Genomic DNA, 22,280 nt, shown 5'->3' on the forward strand with positions numbered 1-22,280 from the left:
AATAATTGTGAGATAATTAGTATTAATGCCCTAATCAAAATTTCTATTTTTTATGAAAGAACAAATTTTAAAGTACAACAATACAAGTGAAAATAACGTTGTCAAAGTGACAAATAAAAAATCCCAAAATATTGTGCATGCTTACCCTTTCTTGTCAACTATAGATGGCAAAAAGAGACCGCCCTTTCACTCTTTAAGTCTTTATCATGTGGCTCACCTTTCTTTCCCAAAATAAGATTTTTACACAAGATCCAAAAAAAATCTCAGAGGTTTGGCTATTTTGGGTAGATCAATAATGAATTGAATGGTTTTGATGGAAATTTTGAATTTTTCACATCGTTTACCATCATGTGAGTCGAATCTGTGACAATATTCTTTAACAAGGTAGAGATCTAATGTCACTAGGTAGACCAGTCATCGAAAAAATTTCATACACATGTTATTCCAAAGTAATTGTCGAATATGAGAAAATTTTCAACTAAGCGGAGATTAATTTAGTGTTACTAACAGACTAGTCAAGCAAAAAATTTCATACTCATTCTAATAAAAAGTAATTGTCAAAAATGATACAATTTTCAACTAAGTAGAGATCAAATATCACTAAACAGACTGATCTTGCACAATTCTTCGTACTCGTATAAATCAAAAGTAAATATGAGGTGGCTTGAGTCATGATAGACTCATTACTAATCTCTAAAAAGAAGAGGAGGCAAGAAAAGACCCCATGTCTCCTGAGCTTCAGCAAAAGGACTTCACACCCTTATGCAGTGTGTTCGGCTGTCTATGCAAAACCTAACTCACACGCATTCCTTGCACCGTGAGAGAAGTGTGCTTGGGATTGACATCCAGGAATCATGGTTCCGTAGCCTTTATTGTTTTACCCTAAACTCTAAATTCTAAACCCTAATGCCCGAGTGGGAAGTTTTTGAGTCGTAACTTGGTTTTAGACCCAAATGGATAACACTTCTCTTTAGACATAATTTATATAAAATCAAGTTACGACTAGCAAACTTCACTCTTGAATGTCAGGATTTATAGTTTAAATCAAAAGTGTTATTCGCAAAAGTAAATTATCTAGACAAAAAAGGAAGGTGTTATTATTCTCATTCATTTATACTTTAACTTTCAATGTTTTACAATGATGCATCACAGACAAGAATCCGTAAAGAGCATGAACCTGCGTTCAGAAAAGAAATTCAAACATGACAAAAAGTGGATGCCTGGGTAGAGCTACAGACCTAACAGCCTAAAACCAGGCCTAGTATCTGCCCTAAACCGGCCTATTAATAATATTGACCTTCTTATATGGAAAAGGACTTATATTTTTCCCATAGCCCCTATAGGAGAACATGACAAGCTTGAAGCTGATCATTCAGTGCCTATAGTCTGCCTTGATGAATATTGCAATCACATAGACATAGGTGCCTTGTTTCTTCAAGAGGAATCAAGCTAGGGAAATACACTTTGTAAATGACTCAACCGCCTATTTTGGTACTATAATACACTGATTAATATGAGTGTACGGCCATCGAATTCAAGACTGTTGACCTTTAATTGTGTTGTCGATCAGCCTACGATTCATGTGCAAGTCTTTCTTGTCAAGAATTTGCGGGTTTAATCTGTAGAAAAAATACAAGAATTGCAAGCTTTTAGTCATGAATCTTCATGAAATTTATTACCAACCCTAAGAAGAAGAAAAAGACATAAACTTTGTAGAGAACTTTTGACAACCTTGCAATTTCACACTCGCGTTTTCTCCTTCGGTACACCTTCATTCTTTTCCTTGATTCTCCGTGGACTTATTCAATCCAAACCCTATAATAAAAACATGAAAGAGTACAATAGGAGAAAAAGTGAGTGCGGAAATCACAACCCTATAAAGATACATAAAGAGAGAAAAAGGCTAAAACACATCATAAACACAAAAGCGTATGTGTTATATAGAGCTGGAATGAGGATATTCCTGCAAAAGTACTGCAGAAGAAAACCAGTAGCCATGGGAGGGCATAGAAGCTTGAAGGAGACAATCAGAATCTTTTTATGAACAACTCAGATCCTGCCGGTGGTTTTTCACAGCTTTCTTGAACTGTTTTTGTATCTGCATGAAAAATTTCTGCCAGTTTAATTCTTCTGGAAACTGCACAGTTCAAGAAAGCCGTGGAAAATTACAGGGAGGATCATCTGTATGTGCACTGATTATTTTAAAAGGGGAAAGAAACTGATGAGGCTTGTAGGAGATTTGATGAATTGGGAGGTTATTTATAGAACAAGATGGTCAGCATCTTCTGATGATCAACCAATCAAATTTCAGCACATCAGCACCAGCACACAATTTGGACCCACCACTTGGCATTGCCATTTTACCCATTGCTTAAATCAAAAGCAGGGGTTAGGGTGAAAGCGCTTTTGGATGAAGTTTTTGAGATCAGTTTTGCAGGCTGAGTTTTCAATACCAGATCTCTCTCCATAACTCTATTTCTATGTGCCATCAGCTAGAAAAGGATGCACGAAAGTGGCATACCTAAAACTTTAGCAATGCAATATCCATTTTTTCCTCATTTCATGCAAAATTTCCACAAAAGGTGGATTTCGCTTTTGGTTGATCAATTTGGTAACAAACTCATTATTCACACCGATTAGTTCATAAATTCATGAAGATATGGATAGGTGCATGGTTTGATCATGCATTCCACATGAATCACGATACATCTTAAGAGTTCTTTCGAGAATGCTTCCCATGGATCTCGTCATGTAGCATATTACTGGTTTGTCTAAAACCTGAAAGTTTAAAACAAATTAAGGTAAACAAGAACTACAACCGGGGCCGATTGTGGCAATTTCACCCAGTATACATGAGATACCATGAGGCTATTTGAATGTGATTTAGGAGTGCCAAAAATCATCATCGACAAAATTATGCTAGATAATATAAACATGTTATTCATGCATTTATGTACTAAAAAGGAATAATTATCATAAAGAATAATCATTTTAAACATGATTAATCATATATATGATTTGTGGCTGTGGAGTGTGATTAACATTGTGAATGTTTTTCTTTTTTAACAGGCTCAAGGGAGTAATTTAAAATCCTGAAAAGAAAATTTTACAAAAAAGAAATCCGAGAAGAAAAGCTTCTGAGGAAAGATATATGTGTTGAGTCATTTGTAGCCAAATTAGATTTTTTTTTTTTTATATTGGTTACAAATAGTATTGGAATCAATCTTGATGTCCAATTATTTTGTTGAGATCTGGGAAAGATATTGTGTTGAGATTTCTTTCTAATCAAATTTTCAGTACCTCACATATTGTGTTCTTCTCTTTGCATTCTAATTCGACCCGTAATTTATAATAATTTTTTATTTATAAGAAAACAGTAACTATAAAGAGAAGCCTATGGGGCAAACAAGGGCAGAGTCATGAAGGGACCATAATGGTTCGGGCCTTATCCTGACATTTTTTTTTTCACGCCAATTATTTTGTTGAGATCTGGGAAAGATATTGTGTTGAGCTTTCTTTCTAATCAAATTTTCAGTACCTCACATATTGTGTTCTTCTCTTTGCATTCTAATTCGACCCGTAATTTATAATAGTTATTTTTTTCTTATAAGAAAACAGTAACTATAAAGAGAAGCCTATAGGGCAAACAGGGGCAGAATCATGAAGGGATTAGAATGGTTCGGGCCTTATCCTGACATTTTTTTTTTCACGAGAAAAAACTAGAGTTATCCTTCTGATTTCCAAATTTTTTTTCAGGGTATCAGGCACCAACTAGAGGGAGAGAGAGAGAGTAGGCGAGAGAGCTGATTCTCCCGGAGTTTAATTTTTTTTCACATGGTGCTAGTGGTCGTTGACAAGCTTGAATTTTGCTTCAATCCATGTGCAATTTTCATTCTCGTTAGCCTTTCTATTAGGTTGTTTTCCTTGTCAATTAACACGGCTCCCAACTGATCGAAACGTACCAATGAAATGGAGTGGAACTGAAAAATCACCACCATCGTCACCTAGCAAAGAAACATCAAAATAAGACCAAAAATCTAGAGTATCAAAGTAGTGGCTAAAATAGATAGATGTCTACCCCAATGTCCAGAACAAGCCTCCAATTAAAAACTAAAACGTGCAATCAAAGGCCATTAAATCACAAAATTGATGCAATGAATTAAATTTAAATTTGCAAGAACAATTGACAGAGGGAAAGAACCATAGAGATGGGGGGAGGGAGAGAGGGAGGGAGAGAGAGAGAGAGAGAGAGCACGACTGTGAGAGAGACAAGCAGAGAGAAGAAGAAGGATCAATAGTTGGATTTCAGATGATGGATGAGACGATGGCTGAGAGATGGATTCGCAAGCTTGTGAGCGGGATTCGCGATCGTGTTGTAGAGCTGCCATTATTGGCAGCGTTGCAGTGTATTCTGTACAGTTGTGAGAGGCCACTCCTAACTTGAAATCTTAGCTCCCAACTAAATTTGGAAAATGGATGCCCATAAAAAGTTAGAAACTAAGACATTGACAATAAAAGTAGCTTCCCGATGTAAGTAATGCTCTAAAATCAACAATAAAAGTAGCTTCCCAATGTAAGTAATGCTCAGCTACTGAACTAATTAATCTAAACCGTAAAAAATATAAACTAATTAGTTTATAAAATAACATGCCATGAGATTTAAATCATGAGCTAAATACATTAATTCATAGCACCAAATTACATCAACAACAACTTTTCATAATTATTCATACAGGCAAACATGCTTGCCTGCAAATAGGAACAACCATGGCAAAAGAAAGAGTATAAAAAACCAACACTAGCAACATTATCATCACACATGAACAATATTGTACTCCACACATCAAAGAGCTTGTGATTAGCTCCCAAATCTCATTCACATTTGAAGCCAGGAGGGACTGTTTTCTGGCAGGCACTAACAAGCAAGCTCAAAGCTACTGGCACTTCCATGTTGAGCCCTAGCGCATTGGCCTTGATCACAGTGCAGAGGCAAATAGCAGCCTCCAAATCGGACAACCCTTCAAGCAACGCACAGCAACCACTTGTAGGCGGGCTTCCGATTTGGAGGTTGACAAGTCCTAGAAGGTCCACACAAGCCCCTAGCTTCAGTGTGTCTTTAGGACAGGTTTCAGCCATAGGCGCGGGCGCTAGAGCAGGCTTGCATGTGCCGCAAGCAATGGAGAATGTGGATGAGTAGAAAAGGATTGAGAAGATGAGGAGGGTTGCTGAGAGCTGCTTGGTAGAAGGCATGGTTGGAGTGGTTTTTTTAGGGTTATGGGAACTTGGGGTGCCTCATTGAAGGGGAGGGATTGCACTCTATTTAAAGGCAGATTGCAAGGTTGCTGTTTGAGAAACTGATTGAGTGGAAGAGAGTGAAAATGGATGAGTGGAAGAGAAGTGAAAATGGATGATAATATACAGCGGAGATATTTTGTATGTTTGTGGGGGGTGGAGGGCTGAGAAGTCAAATAATTTGTTTCTTCGTTAATCCACTAGTATCGTCTCTGAGATGATTGATTTGCATGAAATGAAAATGCCAAGGCCGATAACTGATTTCTTGTGCCTATTTTCACCGCAATCACTTTTAACACGACAATTTTTCATGGCAATGACATTACATGAATCAGTGATGCATGTTACATGTACAATGCTTTTCTGGTAACAAATCATATGACCTCTGCAAAATCTTCCCCGGAAAAGGTCTATTTTAAAGGTTTGAAGCTCAACAAAGTACTCTAACTCCATAAGCTCCATTCTGGCAATTTCAACGTGCTTATGTGTTAGTGTAAAAAACCCAATACGAACAATGTACATTGACTGACGTTGGAACGAGCGTGACCGCTTAGCCCAACACGTGAATAGCTCATCCTGATATTATGTCAGAATTAGAGCATTCAACCAAAAAGCAATTGGCAACGAAAACAAGACCGAACCCTAAACGAAAAAAAAGCAATACAATCGCACTAGTATGGATCTCAAGGCCTGACACAGATCCTCGAACAAGAGACTACGAACAAAAGCTTTCGGGTTATGAAACAAGTATAAGCAAGAACTATTTTGGGGTGCTGCAGAAAAATTACTCCAAGTTATGGTATTTGAAAGCCACTGGAGTGGGATACATCATCATCATCAATGAAATGGGTTCCAGCTTGTGGGGTGATAAAGATATGGGAAAGGACTTTTGGAATTTGGCGTTTGATTTCCTTGTATTTTGTTTGGGATCGGGATATTCTTATGCCAATAATTGACAGTAATGTGGTCTTGCTGCGATTTGGATCGTTCGGTTCACATGGGATTGGAAAAAATTGTCGGGGGCTGGGGACTACTGCTTTGAGTTTGATTCCCAACAAATAGGTAAATTTAACGTCACTTTTTGCAGCGCGGCAAGTAATCCCAGCAAATGCGGTAAAAGTTGAAATGCGTTTGGGGATTGTGGTGGGTGTTGTATGTAATTTGCATGAATTTAGCAAGGATTAGTATTTTTATTATCCCAATCCAATGTTTGTGAGGTAAGCCTGCCCAACCTCTGTACCTTCTGGGCCAAGTGATGTTTGTTTTGGGTTAAAAATAAAGTAGAACCGCGGAAGTCTTTATTAGGGAGGAGGAAGAAATGCATATTGAAAGGTATATAACATGAAAAGAAAGATTCCTTGACAATTGCTCAGGTCAGTTGTTCATATCCGCACCCCTTTCGCATCAAGCTCAAAGGCAACATCACAACACAAGACCATACATCATATGTCATTATATAATACGTGACCAAAATTGAAATCCTATTATACATATGTGCCTATTTACAGAACTTCGTGTTTATGACCGAATCGTTCATATTATAAATCACTTTGTGAATATCATCTTTGCAAAAAAGCAATTAAAACTAAGATCGTTTAGCAAACCAATTATAACAAATAGATAGATGATTCGTAATTCTTTTGCCGAATCCGTTCATATGTTCTTATACAGTTCGATGACTATACAATCTTAATTTTAATTGATTTTTTGTAGAGATAATCTTTATATAGTGATTTATAATATGAACGATTTCGATCATAAACATGAAATTTTGAAAAAAAAAATCACGACGTTTTTAAAGAGGAGTTCCTTCTCAATCATTGAAGAGCCAAGTCTTTAAAAACAAAAAAAATCAAACGGAAAATACCAAATCAAATTCCGGCTCATGCGCAAGTGACCTTTTATCACAGTAGTGGAAACGTGTTGAGCCCTTGCACGACATCGTGAGTTCGAATTTCATCGGTGGCCAATCTAACATATAATCTAACAAAATCTATCGTTTAACAACAAAAAAAAAAATCCGGTTCATGGCTTTTAGATCCGGTCCAAACTGAATCGGACCGACTAGAGTATCTTATATTGTTCTCTTCCCAAATATTGAACAAGCCCACTACCTTCTGTTTTTTGAAGCCCACGCGATGTGCAAACCCTTTTTCTACTTGTTACCCAAAAGCCCATGTGGCATCAAATCAGAAAGAAAGGAAAAAGCCCTTCTCTTACGTCTTCCTCATCGCTCTCTCTCTCTCTCTCTGCGAAAGCTCTCTGTGGGTAGAACCTACCAACGATCTCGCGGTTCTCCGCCTTGACCTTCTCACTTTAGGCTCCCCCTCCGTGTCAGTACAACCTCTTCCGGCGGCCCAAAACCTACAAACCGCTCCTTTACGTGCTCTGTCGACTGCGGCTCGTCTACTCTCCAGGTATTTAAACTTTCCAGATTCCATAACATCCAATTTCACGCATTTAAAAATAAGAATTTGTTATTATCTTTCCTAATTTATTAAGAATTTATCATGCAAGAATTGGAGAAATAGTCCTAAACTAAGACCGAATTGGAGCTTTGGTCCTTAAATTAAAAATCCGCGACACTTGTTATCTGAATTCGATTTAATGTGGAGCATCGGTCCTTTTAGCCAATTCCGTTAGTGTTCGCGTCGAAATTGCGGACGTGATATGTTAGATGATAGCAATACAACCTCACATTAGTTCATATTTTTGGCTCTGGTAAATGTAAATCAGTTATCTGGCAATGGACGCCAAGGCTTTAGCAAAATCAAAGAGGGCACACTCCGAGCACCATAGTAAAAAGTATCATCCAAATCCGAAAGCAAAATCCGCAGCCGTTGGGGGCGGCAAGGGAAATGAGGCTGGAACCGCCAAGAATCCGTTGGGAAAGCAAGTTCAAGAGAAAACTCACCCTACTAAGGGTGCGTCTGCCCTCCCATCAAATTGGGATCGTTACGAGGAAGAGTTAGATTTAGGTTCAGAAGATCCAGTTCCAGCAGCTGATGGTTCGAATCGAGCCCCTGATGTAGTTATTCCGAAGAGTAAGGGTGCAGACTTTTGTCATCTGATAGATGAGGCGCGGTCTCAGTCTCAGTCATTCGCGTATTCAGATACATTTCCTGGTTTGGAGAATGATCTGCTCGGGGAATGGAATAAGGGGATAGAAACTATGCTTTCGGTCAGGGGGGAGAGCGTTCTATCACGGATTGGAGATGATAATTTTGTTGTGGAGGATAAGAATACTGCTGCACCTCATGAGGTGTCATTTCTCTCCTTGAATTTGCATTCTCTTGCAGAACAATTGGAAAAGATAGACTTACCGCAGAGGCTTTTCATTGAAGCGGATCTATTGCCACCGGAGCTGTATGCGGAGCAAGCAACATGTGGTGAGGAAGCAGCCCGAAGATTGCCTGAAGAATCACCCTGCAGTGATTTTTCGGAGGAGGTCCAGGTTCCTGACCATGATATTGAGATTAGGATATCTGATTCTCCTACTGATCCTAAACTTGGCAAATCGGAGTATGAACACAAATTACCAGAGTCAGAAACACAAATCAGCGTAAAATCATTTGAGCCATCAACTGCAGAGGCGGAACTGGAACTGGATCTGCTTCTTGATTCATTTGGTGAGACCAAGATAAATGATTCAACTGCTTTCGAGTCTCGTACTACTTTTTCTGTACAAGTAGACGCTTCCCTGATGCCGATTCAACCTCGAAGAAAAGTCCCGGATTCATCTGCTACCATTGATGATGAGCTTGATGAGTTGATAAATGAAACATCGATACTGATTAACCAAGGCGGTCTGTCTCAACCTCAAGAACAAAGGGCTGTCCATGATTCTCAATCATCGTCTATTTCCGGAACAAAGTCTAAAGAAGTGGATGATTTTGATTCTTGGTTGGATACAATTTGATTTCTTTTCACCTAGAAATACACAGTATGTAACCTTATACATGGTTGTTCCAATCGTTTTACATTATCCTTTTGTTTCAAAACTCCTGTTTTGTTCCAATTTTTCAATTTATAGGTATTGGTTCGGTTACCATACCATATGAACTTTCAAAATCTGGCTGGTTGAGCCTTCTTCTTACTACCATACCGTACGGTTACTACCCTTGCAGGCTTGCACCACAAGAAAGATGCTTTCCTTTTTCAGAAAAAACTATTCGTTTAACCTTTATTTAGCTGCGACATTAACATAGCAGACGTAACTTAGCCCAATTGACACGTCAGTACGCCTCCTCTTGCGCTCGAGTTTGAATCCCCTCCTTGTAGCTTAAAGAAGTTTAGACTTTCACTTGTATCATTAAAACGTACTTCTCCCCATGATTTCCCGAGTCAATACTTCTAGGGTAGTTTTTTCTTGTGTAAATGAAAAGAATGAGCTAAGAATGAAAAACGTAGACATATAAGAAACAACAGTTATTGCCACTTGGAAAGTCACGCTCACTTTGTGGCAGCTAGAAAGTCCAGCGTGACTTTGTGGCACTTGCAATAATTTGAATCATTTTTGTATTTTGTATATTTTTGTGCTACGTATCCCGTCTCATTTTACGGTTTATTGAGCAACAAATTTACATTTAATAGAATATTTAAGCCGAAAACTAAAAAAAAATAAGTGAAAAAATATAGTAGTGAGGCTCAGAACATGGTCAAATGGGACTCTACACTCAATAATCTCAAACGTAAAGTCTCACCTTAATTTCAAAACTTCACACTGATCCGAAGGTGAAAACAAATAGATTGAACGGTGATTTATGTACTAATTTGCAAAACCGATTGAAAACCATGAGTGTTAATCCACCTTTTTGTAAAAAAATAAATTTTTTATTTTCTCAAAATATTTTCCTTGAGCATTAAGGAAATATGTATAATGTATTTTGAAGCGGATTTACGATTTATTGAGCGACAAGTGTATATTTAGTAGAATATTTAGGCTGAAAAGTAAAAAAATAAGGGAAAATAATAGAGATGCTAAAATGTATATTTAGTGTATATTTTAAAAAAATTTCTTTCTAAAAATTAGAGATGTTAAAATCACATGTGGATGAGGCTTAAACTAAAAATGACACAATTTTATTTTGTCAAATAGTCTTTCACCTTCTTTTTGGTTGACAAAAAGGGTTTTATTAATATGTAGTTTAGATTTAGATAAAAGAAAAATTACCAAAAAAAAGGGTTCAAATATCTTTAAATTTAGATTTTAAATCGTTGATTACAAGTGTTTAAATACGAATTACAATAGATTTTGCATGGAAAAATATATTTTGAAGAATATGGATATGATAGTTTGTGGTGGTAAGATAAATAAAAGAAAAATTAACAAAAATGATTCAAATTCTTGGGGTGCCAGAAAGTTATGCATGCACCGTCAAGAATTTGAATAATATTTGTACATTTTTCTTTTATTTCTTTTACCACAACAACAAACTATCGTATTCATGTTCTTTAAAATATATTTTTCCATGTGTGGAGCTCAACTCGTTTTCTAAGCACTAGAGAGTTCACCTCGTTTTACGTGTGCGGAGCCTGCCTCGTCTTGTTTGCCCCTGTTCACCTCGTTCTGCACGTGAGGTGTCTACATTGTTTTGCATGCCAGAAGCCCGCACCTTTTTCCCTTCATGGAGCTCGCATCGTTTTACATGCACGAAGCCAGTCTCGTTTTCTGTGCACAAGGCTGACATCGATTTATGCGACAAAGTTCATCTCGTTTTTCATGCAGGGAGCTCACCTCGTTTTGCATGCCAGAATCTCATCCTGTTTTATGTGAACGAAGCCAACCTTGTTTTGCGTGCCATGGTTCACCTCGTTCCGCGTAAGGTGAGTTCGCCTCATTTGCTTGCATTGAGCCCCCCTAACATCTATGTTTTTTTGACAAAAATGCAAATTTTTAATTTGCGCAAAATATTTTTCCTAAGCATTAAGTTAAACTTTTTAAGGAATTTAGAAGCAGTTTTACGATTTATTGAGCAACAAAAGTATATTTAGTGAGGCCCAGAACATAGTCAAATGGGACTTTACACTCAATAATCTCAAATGTAAAGTTTCACCTTAATTTTTAAAACTTCACAGTGAGCCGAAGGTGAAAATAAATAGATTGAATGGTGATTTATGTACGAATTTGCAAAACTGATTGAAAACTGTAAGTGTTAATCCACTTTTTTTGTAAAAAATGCAAGTTTTTTATTTTCTCGAAATATTTTCCTTGAGGATTAAGGAAATCTGTGTAATGTATTTTGAAGCGGATTTTCGATTTATTGAGCAACAAGTGTATATTTAGTAGAATATTTAAAGCTGAAAAGTAAAAAAAATAAGGGAAAATAATAGAGATGCTAAAATGTATATTTAGTGTATATTTTTTAATTTTAGAGATATTAAAATCACCTGTAGATGAGGATTAAACAAAAAATGACAAAATTTTATTTTATCAAATAGTCTTTCACCCTCTTTTGGTTGACAAAAATGGTTTTATTAATATATAGTTTAGATTTAGATAAAAGAAAAATTACCCAAAAAATGGTTCAAATATCTTTAAATTTACGTTTTAAATTGTTGATTATAAGGTTTAAATACGAATTATAATCGATTTGTGCGATGAAGCTCGTCTTGTTTTTCGTGCAGGGAGCTCGTCTTATTTTGCATGCCAGAAGCTCGTCGTGTTTTATGTGAACGAAGCCAGCCTTGTTTTGTGTGCCATGGTTTGCCTTGTTCCGCATGAGCTGAGTTCGCCTCGTTTGCTTGCATCGAGCCCGCCTAACACCTATGTTTTTTGACAAAAATGCAAATTTTTTATTTTCACAAAATATTTTTCCTGAGCATTAAGTTAAACTTTTTAAGGAATTTGGAAGCAATTTTACTGTAATACCCTGAAATTTTAAATATATGAATTATACATTCATAATTATGGATATGTGGAGAAATCGAAAATAAATCAATTTATGGCAATGGAAATAAAATTGGGAAATTTTATAATTTTGTTTCTGGAAATTTTAAGTATTTCATGATTGAAATTTTTATCTTAGTCTTTGAGAATTTATATTAAGTTATTTGAGTTTAACATTAAATTAAACTAGTTACGAAGTTTGAAGTTTGAAAAGTAATTATTTAAAATTCGTAGAACTTTCGAGGTCACAATTTATATTATTGAATAGAGCTCGATCTCACGAACGCGTAGGCGCAAACCATTCGTGAAACGAAGTTATAATGAAGAAGTTATTGACGTTTAAAGTCAAGGATATTTTGGTAAATTCAATTTTATTAAGAAGACTCTAGAAATCTGGAGCAATATGTTGTGCCACGTGTGTGGCTGTGATGAATGTAAAATAACTATTGGATGGCTGAGATTGAAAGGAAAGAAGATAAAGGAGGAGGTGACCAATAGAGAGGGGGATGGGGGGAGGAAAAAATGAGGGAAGGGAGACGCGGGGGATCGGGACCCGGACGTGGGTGACCCGACCTGGTTTGGCGCCACACATGTTTTTCGACGGGATTTCAACCATTTTTCCAGCAAATTGGGTCAAACAACCCCTTGGAAACCCCTCCACATCCTTACCTCTCCCTATTACACCCCAAAAATAATGAAATTTGGCCTTGAAATTGGAAGAACACACCCATGGGTGCCCCGACCCTTCTTGTTCGAAATCTATCAAACTTGAAACGAATTGGTGTAATTATCACCACTAATATACTCCTTTAGAACCCAGGAACAAAGCCCAAACAAGTTTGGGGGCGTTGGAGCTGCTATGGAGTCGAATCGAGAACACCCAAGTTTTAGGGTTTCCAGCGGATTTGAGGTAAATTGGAGACTTTTTAGGCCTAATTGGATTTGGCCACAGGTATAAAGTTTGCTCTACTCTTTGAGATCTTCATTTCTGTAATTTTTGAGAATTTTTAAAAATAGTTGAATTTTTCGGCGAGTCGGGGCGGCGAGTTGGCGGTGCGTGGCTAAGACGACGATATTGCTCTTTTTAAGCTAATTACAATGTTCTGAGTCCATATTTATAATACGTTTGTTGTGGATCCATTGTTTGGACTTAATTCATGAAGTGTTAGTCACTTTAAATTGTGAAGATTATGAAATAGGATTTGAGATGTGAACTATGAATGACTTGATCCCTGTTTAGGGTACGTAGGCAGTCTAACGAGACGTTAGATGCAGCCATAAAAATGAATGAGCCTAATAATTTGAAAGGTTGATGTTAGATGGAGTTTTAATCTAAAAGATGGAAATGGCATTGAATAGAATATGAAATTGTTTTTGAATAAGGGTTATGGTTCACATGTGAGGTGAAGGTAATTATTTTGGAGATTTGTGATTGAGAATACTGAATTAAATTGTTAATTTAAAGATTTGTTTTGACATTTAAGAAAATATGGATAGCTTGTAAAAATTTACATTATTGACATCATGGAATGTAATTAATGAAAATAATTTTACTATGATTTTATTTTGGGCCTATCAACAATATTATCTCCCGAAAATAGATATTTCGGGGTTGGGTTGTTACATTTACGGTTCAAAATTTTTAAAACATAAATAGTATGCATATCGTCATTTTATCGAGTCTTGGTAGACCTGAAGTCATTTGGAAAAGCATACTGCACACCTGTTAATGCCTCATTTGCATGGGTAACTAACATGTTCCAAGGTTGCTTCTATATGAATGTTTAACAAAGAAACACACTTATCTTGAACACACTAACAATGTTTGATATCATTGCATCCAATAATATGTTTGTCCAAGAATGATGATGCTTTGTTATTCTCTGAGATCACCATTTCATTTACTTTGCATTTTTGGATAGTTTTTTACTTGGTTCCTTTTTTTTTTGCCGACAATTGTAATCACAACCAACAAACAAGTCAGAGGTAAATAATATTAGGACTATAATGTAAAGGGGCAACACCTCTCTAATTCATTTTATCAAGCAGTTGAAGAGCATATATGAATGACAACTTCAATCTTTAAAGGGGCAACACCCAAGTCATTCATAGACATTTACCAAAGTTCGAAGGGTCAGCACCTAAGATGTCCATAGATGTTCACTAAAGTTTGGGGTCATAATGCATCCGCCAGTGCCTCCGATGGGGGTTTAATCAACTATTTATTTACTTTTTTATATACATGTCGATCATAAGACAGATAACACATAAAAGCTACCAAACCCAATTTCAAACAGAAAAAAAAAAAAAAATCATCTTCCATAAATATATCTAAGGACCTTTTGGATGGGGCATGCACTGGTAAGTTGAGAAGCAAATCTGAAATATAAAGGCCGGCACATCACACCACCAAAAGCATGGGACCATCCAAAAACCCGCCTTTCTGCTTGAATTGAGGCCGTCCATTCCATGAGCTGGCCGCCCATACGCCTTCAAACTTAACTTTTCTCACATATTTTCCCATTTTGGGATATTATACTAAAAATATATCAATATAAATATTTTTTTTTGTTGTTGTTTAATGAATATGATTAATTTGTTTTGCTTTGTTGTTTAAAGGATAAATAGTACATTGGTTGAGAGTGGGAAACAATCATTTTCTAAATAAAGACCAACATCTCTTATAGGGCAAGCATGAATTTTGGGATACAATTTTCATTTTTTCTTGTATTATGTGTAACCAAGTGGCAAACTTTATCTTAAGAGTCGTTAATGTGGTGTGCCTCAATTTTTTGTTGAGCGAATGAGCTAATTTTCACTAAATGGATGAACTTCACAAGAATTAACAATAAGAATTTATTCACTTAAATTTTGGACTAGACTGATCTCCATCTTAACTGAACCACTATTGATTCATACGAGGCTCTCAATCCTAATTTGGAAGCAACATTGTCATTTTGGATATAAGTGTTTTTAGTATAAAGAAATCAAAATGTTAAATAAAAAAGTTCGATTTGTTTTGTGGAAAATCACTCGGTAATGCATAAAAACTACTTTTTCTAACAAATAAGAACTTTAATTTTTATGTTAACTGTTTTCATAAGTGATTTGGTCATTGGAAAGTGTTATTAGCATGAGTCATGATTATCACACGAAATCTTATATAGTATGAGAATTTGTGCTCGCTCCATTAATTATCATTAAATGAGTATGAACTTTAAAAATTATGTTGATTAAAATCACTCACTTAGCGATAATCAATAATGTGAAATTTGAGCAAATACACATTTTTTATCTCATTGTGAAAAAAAAAAAAAAAAAAAAACTTGTGCGGAGTTTGTTTTCCCACTCAATTGTGCTGAGTGACATTACAAAAGTTTTTTTCCTCATCGTGAGGTCGTGCGAGAACCTTCTATATATTGTACAACTCACTGCAATCAACGGTACTCTATTATCCACGTAAGAATGGAAACTACAACTACTATGTTTAGCAAATATTTTTCGGATGACTTTATACCGTTGATTTATACTTCAATCAATCAATAGTCCACATGTCATTGGCTGTATTTTCCTTTTATTATTCCGAATTCAATAGTCCACAATTTCAGCAAATTCAGCCAAAAAATAAAAAATAAAAAATAAAAGCGAGTTAACAGAGCGATAGAGAGAGAAAGCGAGAGAGTGAAACCTTTCAATTTTCCATTTTTGAACACCAAAAATGGCTGATTTGAGGTTATCTTACTGAGAAGAAAGAAGAAAGAGAGAGTCGGTCGCCGTCGGTAGCTTACCGTAATTTCTTAGAGAGAGAGAGAGAAAGATTTGAGCTGACCTTGGCGGTGGTTGTGGTGGCGGGGAGATGGCGATACTGTACGCGCTGGTAGCACGGGGATCGGTTGTGCTAGCGGAGTTCAGCGGCACGGCGACGAACGCGAGCACAATCTCCAGACAAATCCTCGAGAAGATCCCCGGCGACAGCGACACCCACGTCTCCTACTCTCAAGATCGCTACATCTTCCACGTCAAGCGCACCGATGGCCTCACCGTCCTCTGTATGGCCGACGAGACCGCCGCCCGTACGTCGTCGTTTTGTTTGACCCAATTCATAATTTCGCACACTTTCCCTCCCCCAATTTTCAATTTTATTTTTTATTTTTATTGTGTTCGATTATTGGTGCAGGGAGAATGCCCTTCGCTTTTCTGGAGGACATCCATCAGAGATTCGTGAGGACCTACGGCCGCGCTGTTCATTCGGCTCAGGCTTACGGCATGAACGATGAGTTTTCTAGGGTTTTGAGCCAGCAGATGGAGTATTACTCCAATGATCCTAATGCCGATAGGATCAATCGACTCAAAGGCGAAATGAGCCAGGTAGAAGGATGTCAATTTTGTCACCAATTGACCAAGTTTAATCGTGGAATGTGGATCCAGTTGTTCATTCTTTTTCTTATCGATTGTGGTTTGATTTCTTATTGAGTTTTCGGATTTGTAGGTGCGAAATGTGATGATTGAGAACATTGACAAAGTTTTGGATAGAGGGGATCGCTTGGAGTTGCTGGTTGATAAAACTGCTAATATGCAAGACAATACCTTCCGGTTCAGAAAGCAAGCTCGCCGTTTCAGAACCAGTGTGTGGTGGAAAAATGTTAAGCTCACGTATGTTTTCTAAACTCAAAGCTCAATTCAATAGCTACAGAAACGTCGAAATTATCAATTTTTCTGTTCTTTTCATCTTATGATTTAAAGAGTTGTATGTACTTTATGCAATGGGTTATGTTTTCATGTCAGACGGTCACATTACTAAACTGTCAATTCATCTACGTATTCAAACCACAGTTTGTGTTTGATTATCTGGCAAGAGTGTTTTATGTAATGGTAAAGTTACAAAGCTAGTGTGTCCGGCATGTTACGTTGCTAGACTGTCAATTCAACTACATAGCCGTCAATTCAACTACGTATTCAACCCACAGTTTGTGCTAGATTGTCTGGCACGAGTGTTTTATGCAACAGTGATGTTTTTATGTCTGTCAGTATGGAATGTTATGTTGCTAGACTAGACTGTCAATTCAGCTATGTATAGATACCACAGCTTGTGTTATATTGTGTGGCAAGAGCGTTTTATACTTTTGTGTAATGGTAATGTTTTATATCAGATACCCTGGCATATTAGATTGCTTGACTGTCAAGTCAATTTGACTACATATTCAAACCTCAGTTTATCGTAAATTTTATGGCAAGAGTATTTTTCATTCATGTAATTTTAATCATGTACATGCATTATTTGTCTACCCCCACTTACCAAGTGCTTTGAATCTTGCAGGGTTGCATTGATATTCCTTGTGCTAGTAGTAATTTATGTTGTGCTGGCTTTCGTTTGCCATGGCCTCGCACTACCCTCCTGTTTGAAGTAGTGAGCATGACAAACAAGTGAGATTGGAACGTGCTTTTGCTTTGTTTTCTTCCTCTGCTGGGTGCATGGGATTCTTCTATTTAAACTTCCACGGACGTAAGTTGTCAGATTCTTGTGTTTATGTGATTTCAAATCGCTCATTTGTGTGTGTAGCCTGTGGGAGTTTTGAACTGGTTCAGGTTGTATTTTCTTTTTTTATCTTTTGGCCTCTAGGTTGTATGTTTCTTGAAAACATAGCGTGATGAGTTTATTATATTTATGGCTGGTCGTATATTATCTAGTTGTTTCTTGTACTGTGAATTTGATTAATAGACCGAAGAGCTTAGTTCGCGTTCATCAGCAAAACATAACTTTGTGAGACTCATGGGTTTTCCCTATTTTGCACATTATATACACTACAAAATGTCGATTCCCGCAGGCACTAGAAAGACTCCCTAACTGCTCTGGTTATTGCCCAAGTTTGTGTGTGTAGGAGTGAGTATGAATGCGGTTCAAAAGAAGCAGCAGAGTCATCTTTCAAGAGGATATTTGTATACAGTACTATTATATACCGTTCTTTGTTACACTTGGTTATCCTCCACAATATGAAACTTGTTCAATAACTCCTCCAATGCTAGTAAGGTGGTCTTATAATTTTCTTCCGATTGTGCCCCTTCTTCCGCAACGGGAAGGGCAAGTTTATATAGATGATTATGCCAGTACACTGGGTCATACACGTCAATATCACTCGAGCTGTGATGGAGAAGATACCTGCACTTGAAATCTTTACTCCACCGTGGCAGAATATAGCGCGACGGGACTTCTTCCACGCCGTTGTAGTTAAGAACGTTCAATGCATGCCTGCATAGATAACCTTTGTAGTTGAACAAACTGCAGATGCATCGTATATCAACTTGTGTTGATTCGTACAAAACCTCGTAGCATCGGACTTCCTTTTCGTTTCCTTCTACTTCAACCCGTTCCTTGACTATGTACGTTAGTATAGACCCAGTCACATTCACCTGTCTTGTGTTGAAGCAGGCGTACATGCCCTCAACCTCCAACTGGAACCTCCTGAAAATTTCCTTCGTATACACATTACGTAGCTGTTCCTCGAAATTACATCTCGTTCTTAGTTCAAAGCTTGAACTTCTCGACTCCACATCCGCCGCCACCTCTTTCATGCGCTTCCGATGTAGAGCTAGATCGTACTTATCGACAAATTCCTTGAAAGACGTATGCTTATGCACATAACCATCAAAAAATGCAGTCGAGCTCTCCTGTTCTCGGATAGGGATCATTCCTGCAAGAAATGTGTCTTTCAAGTACACCGGAACCCACATCTGCCGATCATCGTACAATATCTGAAGCCATCTATTATCCCCTAGTTCGTGCCGCTTGATCATTTCTGCCCACGAAGTTTCAAACTCAGCTATCTTCAAGGAATTATAGACTGCTTTGTGCAATTGTCTCTTGATTTCGTCGTATCCCCTCAGTCCTCCCAATTTCTCTGGAACTCTCTGCATGATATACCACAAACAATAGCAGTGGCGAGCGTTAGGGATAACCTCAGACACTGCACTTTGCAAGGGCTTGCATTGATCAGTAATGAAAACTTGTGGAGGGCGCCCTAGCATGCATTTGAGCCATGCCCTGAGCATCCAAACAAAATTTTCCTCCAACTCTTGCCCAAGGAAGCCGCAGCCCAACAAAACCGACTGTCCATGGTGATTTACGCCAACAAATGAAATCAGGGGGATTTCGTATTTGTTTACCAAGCACGTTGTATCTATTGCAACCGTGTCGCAGAAGTAGCCATATGCGGCCCTGGACCTGGCATCAGCCCAAAACACATTCCTCAGGCGTCCATCGTCGTCAAGATCCATTAAATAATAGAAATTAGGGTTCGTCAGTTTCATTCGACAAAAGTAGTTATAAACTGCATGAGTGTCTCCTTCTTTAAGTTCCAAGTGTTTAGAGGGATCGATCGAATTCAAACCTTCAGTTTCACTAAAATTTGAGTATCCACTGCACCCAACGTCCAAAACAGGTGTTCGATACAGCTTGATAGTATGAACTTCTGTAACGGGCTCTGGGGGCGGTTGAGCACTTTTGGCAGCAAGAATCATTTTCTTATGCGACTTGTAAAACCTTTTGATTTGTGGACTCACCTGATGATTGTGTTCAAGCTCTAATTCGACTATTCTCCACCTTTTGGAGTCCACCAGCCTGATAACGACCATTGCAGGACAACCAGTTCTTGTTTCGGGTCTTGGATTATTGGCTTCACTCTTTTTCTTGAAACCTGCACTGCTGCAGCTTAGCTTTGCTCGATACCGCTCTTTTTTCTTTGATCTGAACCATGAATTGCTTACTCTGATGCCAAAGCCCTGTTCTTTACCATAGAGGTTGTAAAAATCATATGCTTCATCAAATGAATCGAACTCCAAACCCACCGTAGGTTCTCGGGGGTCCCTTTTTCTGTTTGTTTCCCCAGTTCCATGATCATGCTCGGTAAAATCTCCCTCCAATTCATAGTCATCCCCTTCGTCAAAGACTGGCTCGGTGTTGAGAGAAACTTCTTCCATCTGAAATCACAATCATAAAAGCATAACCTTTTTAGGCACCATTAAACCAAAAGAAAAATCTTCGTCAAATACCGGCAGAGCGCCCAGCTGCCTATACAACAACAAAAATGTGATAAATTTTTTGTTTTCGGGATCCATGTCTAACACAAATGTGATACAATAACAAAAGGGAGGAGGGTTCTGTTAGGATCGGGTCGTGCCTAACACAACCCTCCTCCCTTTTCAAGCTAAGGCACGACGGAATCATTGAAAAGTAACACTACCCAGTTGCCAAAAGGCCACCATAGAAACTATAATATATTTGCATACAACACAAAAATCTTAAAACATCCATTTTTGTAAACTCAGTAGTAAAATCAAAACTGTAAAAGAGTGAAAATATCAGATTTGACTATTTAATGCAATCACCATCTCGACGGCCAGATGTAATTATGTGAATACATATACACTCACCATCTAACCATCGAGACGGTGATTGTATCAAAACGTGTAATTTTTTGTAGGCAGTGCTGAAATATCACACTTCGAGCAAATTATAGTTTTCCTATAAAAAAACAAAAATCTTTACAAACTCACAATTTCACAGACAAATGCACAATCGACAACCCCAAAATTAAGAACTAAAGAACTTGAAAGCCGCTCTTTGCCGTTGAATTTGCCTAATCTAACCCTAACATACAGATTAAACACACAATTTAACTTTCTTTCACGTTCCCAACTTTTCTCGGCATCCAAACAGTTATAATAATCCAAGTCCAAGGTCTAAACGATCCACTTAATATCATGGCTAAATGCTAAACACACAGAAAATTAGAGTAATAGAGTGAGAATTTAGGCGATCTTACAGTGGTTTACCGGGTCGGACTCGGCGAGGCGGGAAATCAACTGTCAGAGACTCGGAGGAATTGGGGCTGAGTCAGGGCTCCGAGTTAGATGCTGGTGAAGGAAATGTGCGAGTCACACTTGGGATTACAGAGCTTTCACAAATCTATCGACCCTGTGCGCTGACACGTGGCTGAAATACTATTATACTGTGAGGGCATTTTTGCTCACCACATATTTATGGTTTATGCTTATTATACACCTAATAATTTGTTACATGTCATTTTACGTACCTCTAATTAACTTTCGTATTAAATGTTATTTTTTCAATTTAAAAAAAAAAATCAATGTTAAGTGAAAGAACATGTGGCAGATGATTAGGTATAGATTTGGTGAGCATACACGATAATTTATAATGATGAGCAAAAATATTCTCTTATACTATTGAGTAATACTAAAGAAATCAATTCATATTGGTGACATATCACATAATTAGCATATTTGATCTAAAATTTAATCTACCTAGTATTATTTTATATTATTTATCTCTCCCTAGGGCTTTTTTTAAGGACATGGATCCTCTATGGATCCTCTATGGATCCATGCATTCTAATCGTAGGGATCCACTAATCTGAATCATTGAAATTTGATCAAACGGCTAAAATCATTATAACTTTTAAAGTGGCTCTATGTTTGTAGTCATTGGATCAAATTTCAATGACCCGAATTGGTGGATCCCTAGGATTAAGATGCATGGATCCGGAGAGGATCCATGTCCTTTTTTAACGCAACTAGGGCTTTTTTATTCATTTCAAAATTTGTATGCTTTTGTATATTTTCATTTTCCCACTTGAAATTTGTCAATTTTTAGCTTTTCATTCGATTCGATTCGGTTTTTTGCTAAAACTGAAATCTAAATTAAAATTATTATTTGATTTGGTTCAATTCGGTTCTGTTTGGTTTTATTTTTTGTTAATATATATTTTTTAACCTATAAATTGGAGAAAAGGTGAAAAAAAAATATAAGGAATAAGACTTTCAACATATTTGGGCCTAAAGTTGGGTTTACTTAGCCTTTAGGTTAATAGTTGACTTATAATTGGGCTTTGAATATACCCAACATAAATAAATAAAAATATTAATTTATATCTTATTTGGTTATGTTTTTAAACCATCAAAATCGAAATTGAACAAATAGTTTTGCTTGATTAAGTCATTTTAGTTTTGGTTTGATTTTCAATCGGTTCATATGATGGTCAAGTATTGATCCTTAGTGTATAATATATCGAGATTAGAACGTAAC

The 22,280-nt window shown here is 37.2% G+C and overlaps 3 protein-coding genes, 1 long non-coding RNA gene and 1 other non-coding gene across 6 annotated transcripts; 2 read left to right on the plus strand and 3 right to left on the minus strand.

Annotated features, from left to right (window-relative positions):
• Positions 1–1,070: 1,070 nt before the first annotated feature.
• On the minus strand, positions 1,071–2,228 carry LOC139192196 (uncharacterized). The gene is made up of 2 exons (XR_011576140.1): positions 1,732–2,228; positions 1,071–1,619 (listed from the first exon to the last, which is right to left on the minus strand). It is a non-coding gene; the product is annotated as an uncharacterized lncRNA (long non-coding RNA).
• Positions 2,041–2,193, minus strand: MIR396F (microRNA MIR396f). The gene has a single exon (NR_120950.1). It is a non-coding gene; the product is annotated as a microRNA MIR396f (primary transcript).
• A 5,250-nt stretch (positions 2,229–7,478) lies between the features above and the next one.
• LOC103456213 (protein ECERIFERUM 16) lies at positions 7,479–9,363 on the plus strand. Its single transcript, XM_008395879.3, has 2 exons — positions 7,479–7,709; positions 8,029–9,363. Exon 2 carries the CDS (start codon positions 8,039–8,041, stop codon positions 9,209–9,211), a length of 1,173 nt encoding a protein of 390 aa, XP_008394101.3. The 5' UTR covers positions 7,479–7,709; positions 8,029–8,038; the 3' UTR covers positions 9,212–9,363.
• Positions 9,364–15,783: 6,420 nt separating this feature from the next.
• Positions 15,784–17,868, plus strand: LOC103415513 (vesicle-associated membrane protein 711). Its single transcript, XM_008353840.4, has 4 exons — positions 15,784–16,254; positions 16,359–16,549; positions 16,671–16,834; positions 17,499–17,868. Exons 1-4 carry the CDS (start codon positions 16,038–16,040, stop codon positions 17,587–17,589), a joined length of 663 nt encoding a protein of 220 aa, XP_008352062.1. The 5' UTR covers positions 15,784–16,037; the 3' UTR covers positions 17,590–17,868.
• A 229-nt stretch (positions 17,869–18,097) lies between these two features.
• On the minus strand, positions 18,098–21,154 carry LOC103415512 (protein FAR1-RELATED SEQUENCE 6-like). 2 transcript variants are annotated; one of them, XM_008353838.4, is made up of 2 exons: positions 21,001–21,154; positions 18,098–20,155 (listed from the first exon to the last, which is right to left on the minus strand). In XM_008353838.4, exon 2 carries the CDS (start codon positions 20,153–20,155, stop codon positions 18,149–18,151), a length of 2,007 nt encoding a protein of 668 aa, XP_008352060.2. In that variant the 5' UTR covers positions 21,001–21,154; the 3' UTR covers positions 18,098–18,148. The 2 variants fall into 2 exon arrangements, with proteins under 2 accessions (XP_008352060.2, XP_070669874.1); XM_070813773.1 differs by having other exon boundaries at positions 21,011–21,133.
• Positions 21,155–22,280: the final 1,126 nt, after the last annotated feature.

This window comes from Malus domestica, chromosome 15 (genome assembly GCF_042453785.1).
Source record: "Malus domestica chromosome 15, GDT2T_hap1".
NCBI classification, from domain to species: domain Eukaryota; kingdom Viridiplantae; phylum Streptophyta; class Magnoliopsida; order Rosales; family Rosaceae; genus Malus; species Malus domestica.

Coding starts and splice junctions, on each gene's coding strand:
- LOC103456213 (XM_008395879.3), top strand. CDS start 8,039: ATGGACGCCAAGGCTTTAGCAAAATCAAAGAGGGCACACTCCGAGCAC.
- LOC103415513 (XM_008353840.4), top strand. CDS start 16,038: ATGGCGATACTGTACGCGCTGGTAGCACGGGGATCGGTTGTGCTAGCG. Junction 16,550..16,670: donor TCAAAGGCGAAATGAGCCAG/GTAGAAGGATGT, acceptor TCGGATTTGTAG/GTGCGAAATGTGATGATTGA. Junction 16,835..17,498: donor TGGAAAAATGTTAAGCTCAC/GTATGTTTTCTA, acceptor TGAATCTTGCAG/GGTTGCATTGATATTCCTTG.
- LOC103415512 (XM_008353838.4), bottom strand. CDS start 20,155: ATGGAAGAAGTTTCTCTCAACACCGAGCCAGTCTTTGACGAAGGGGAT.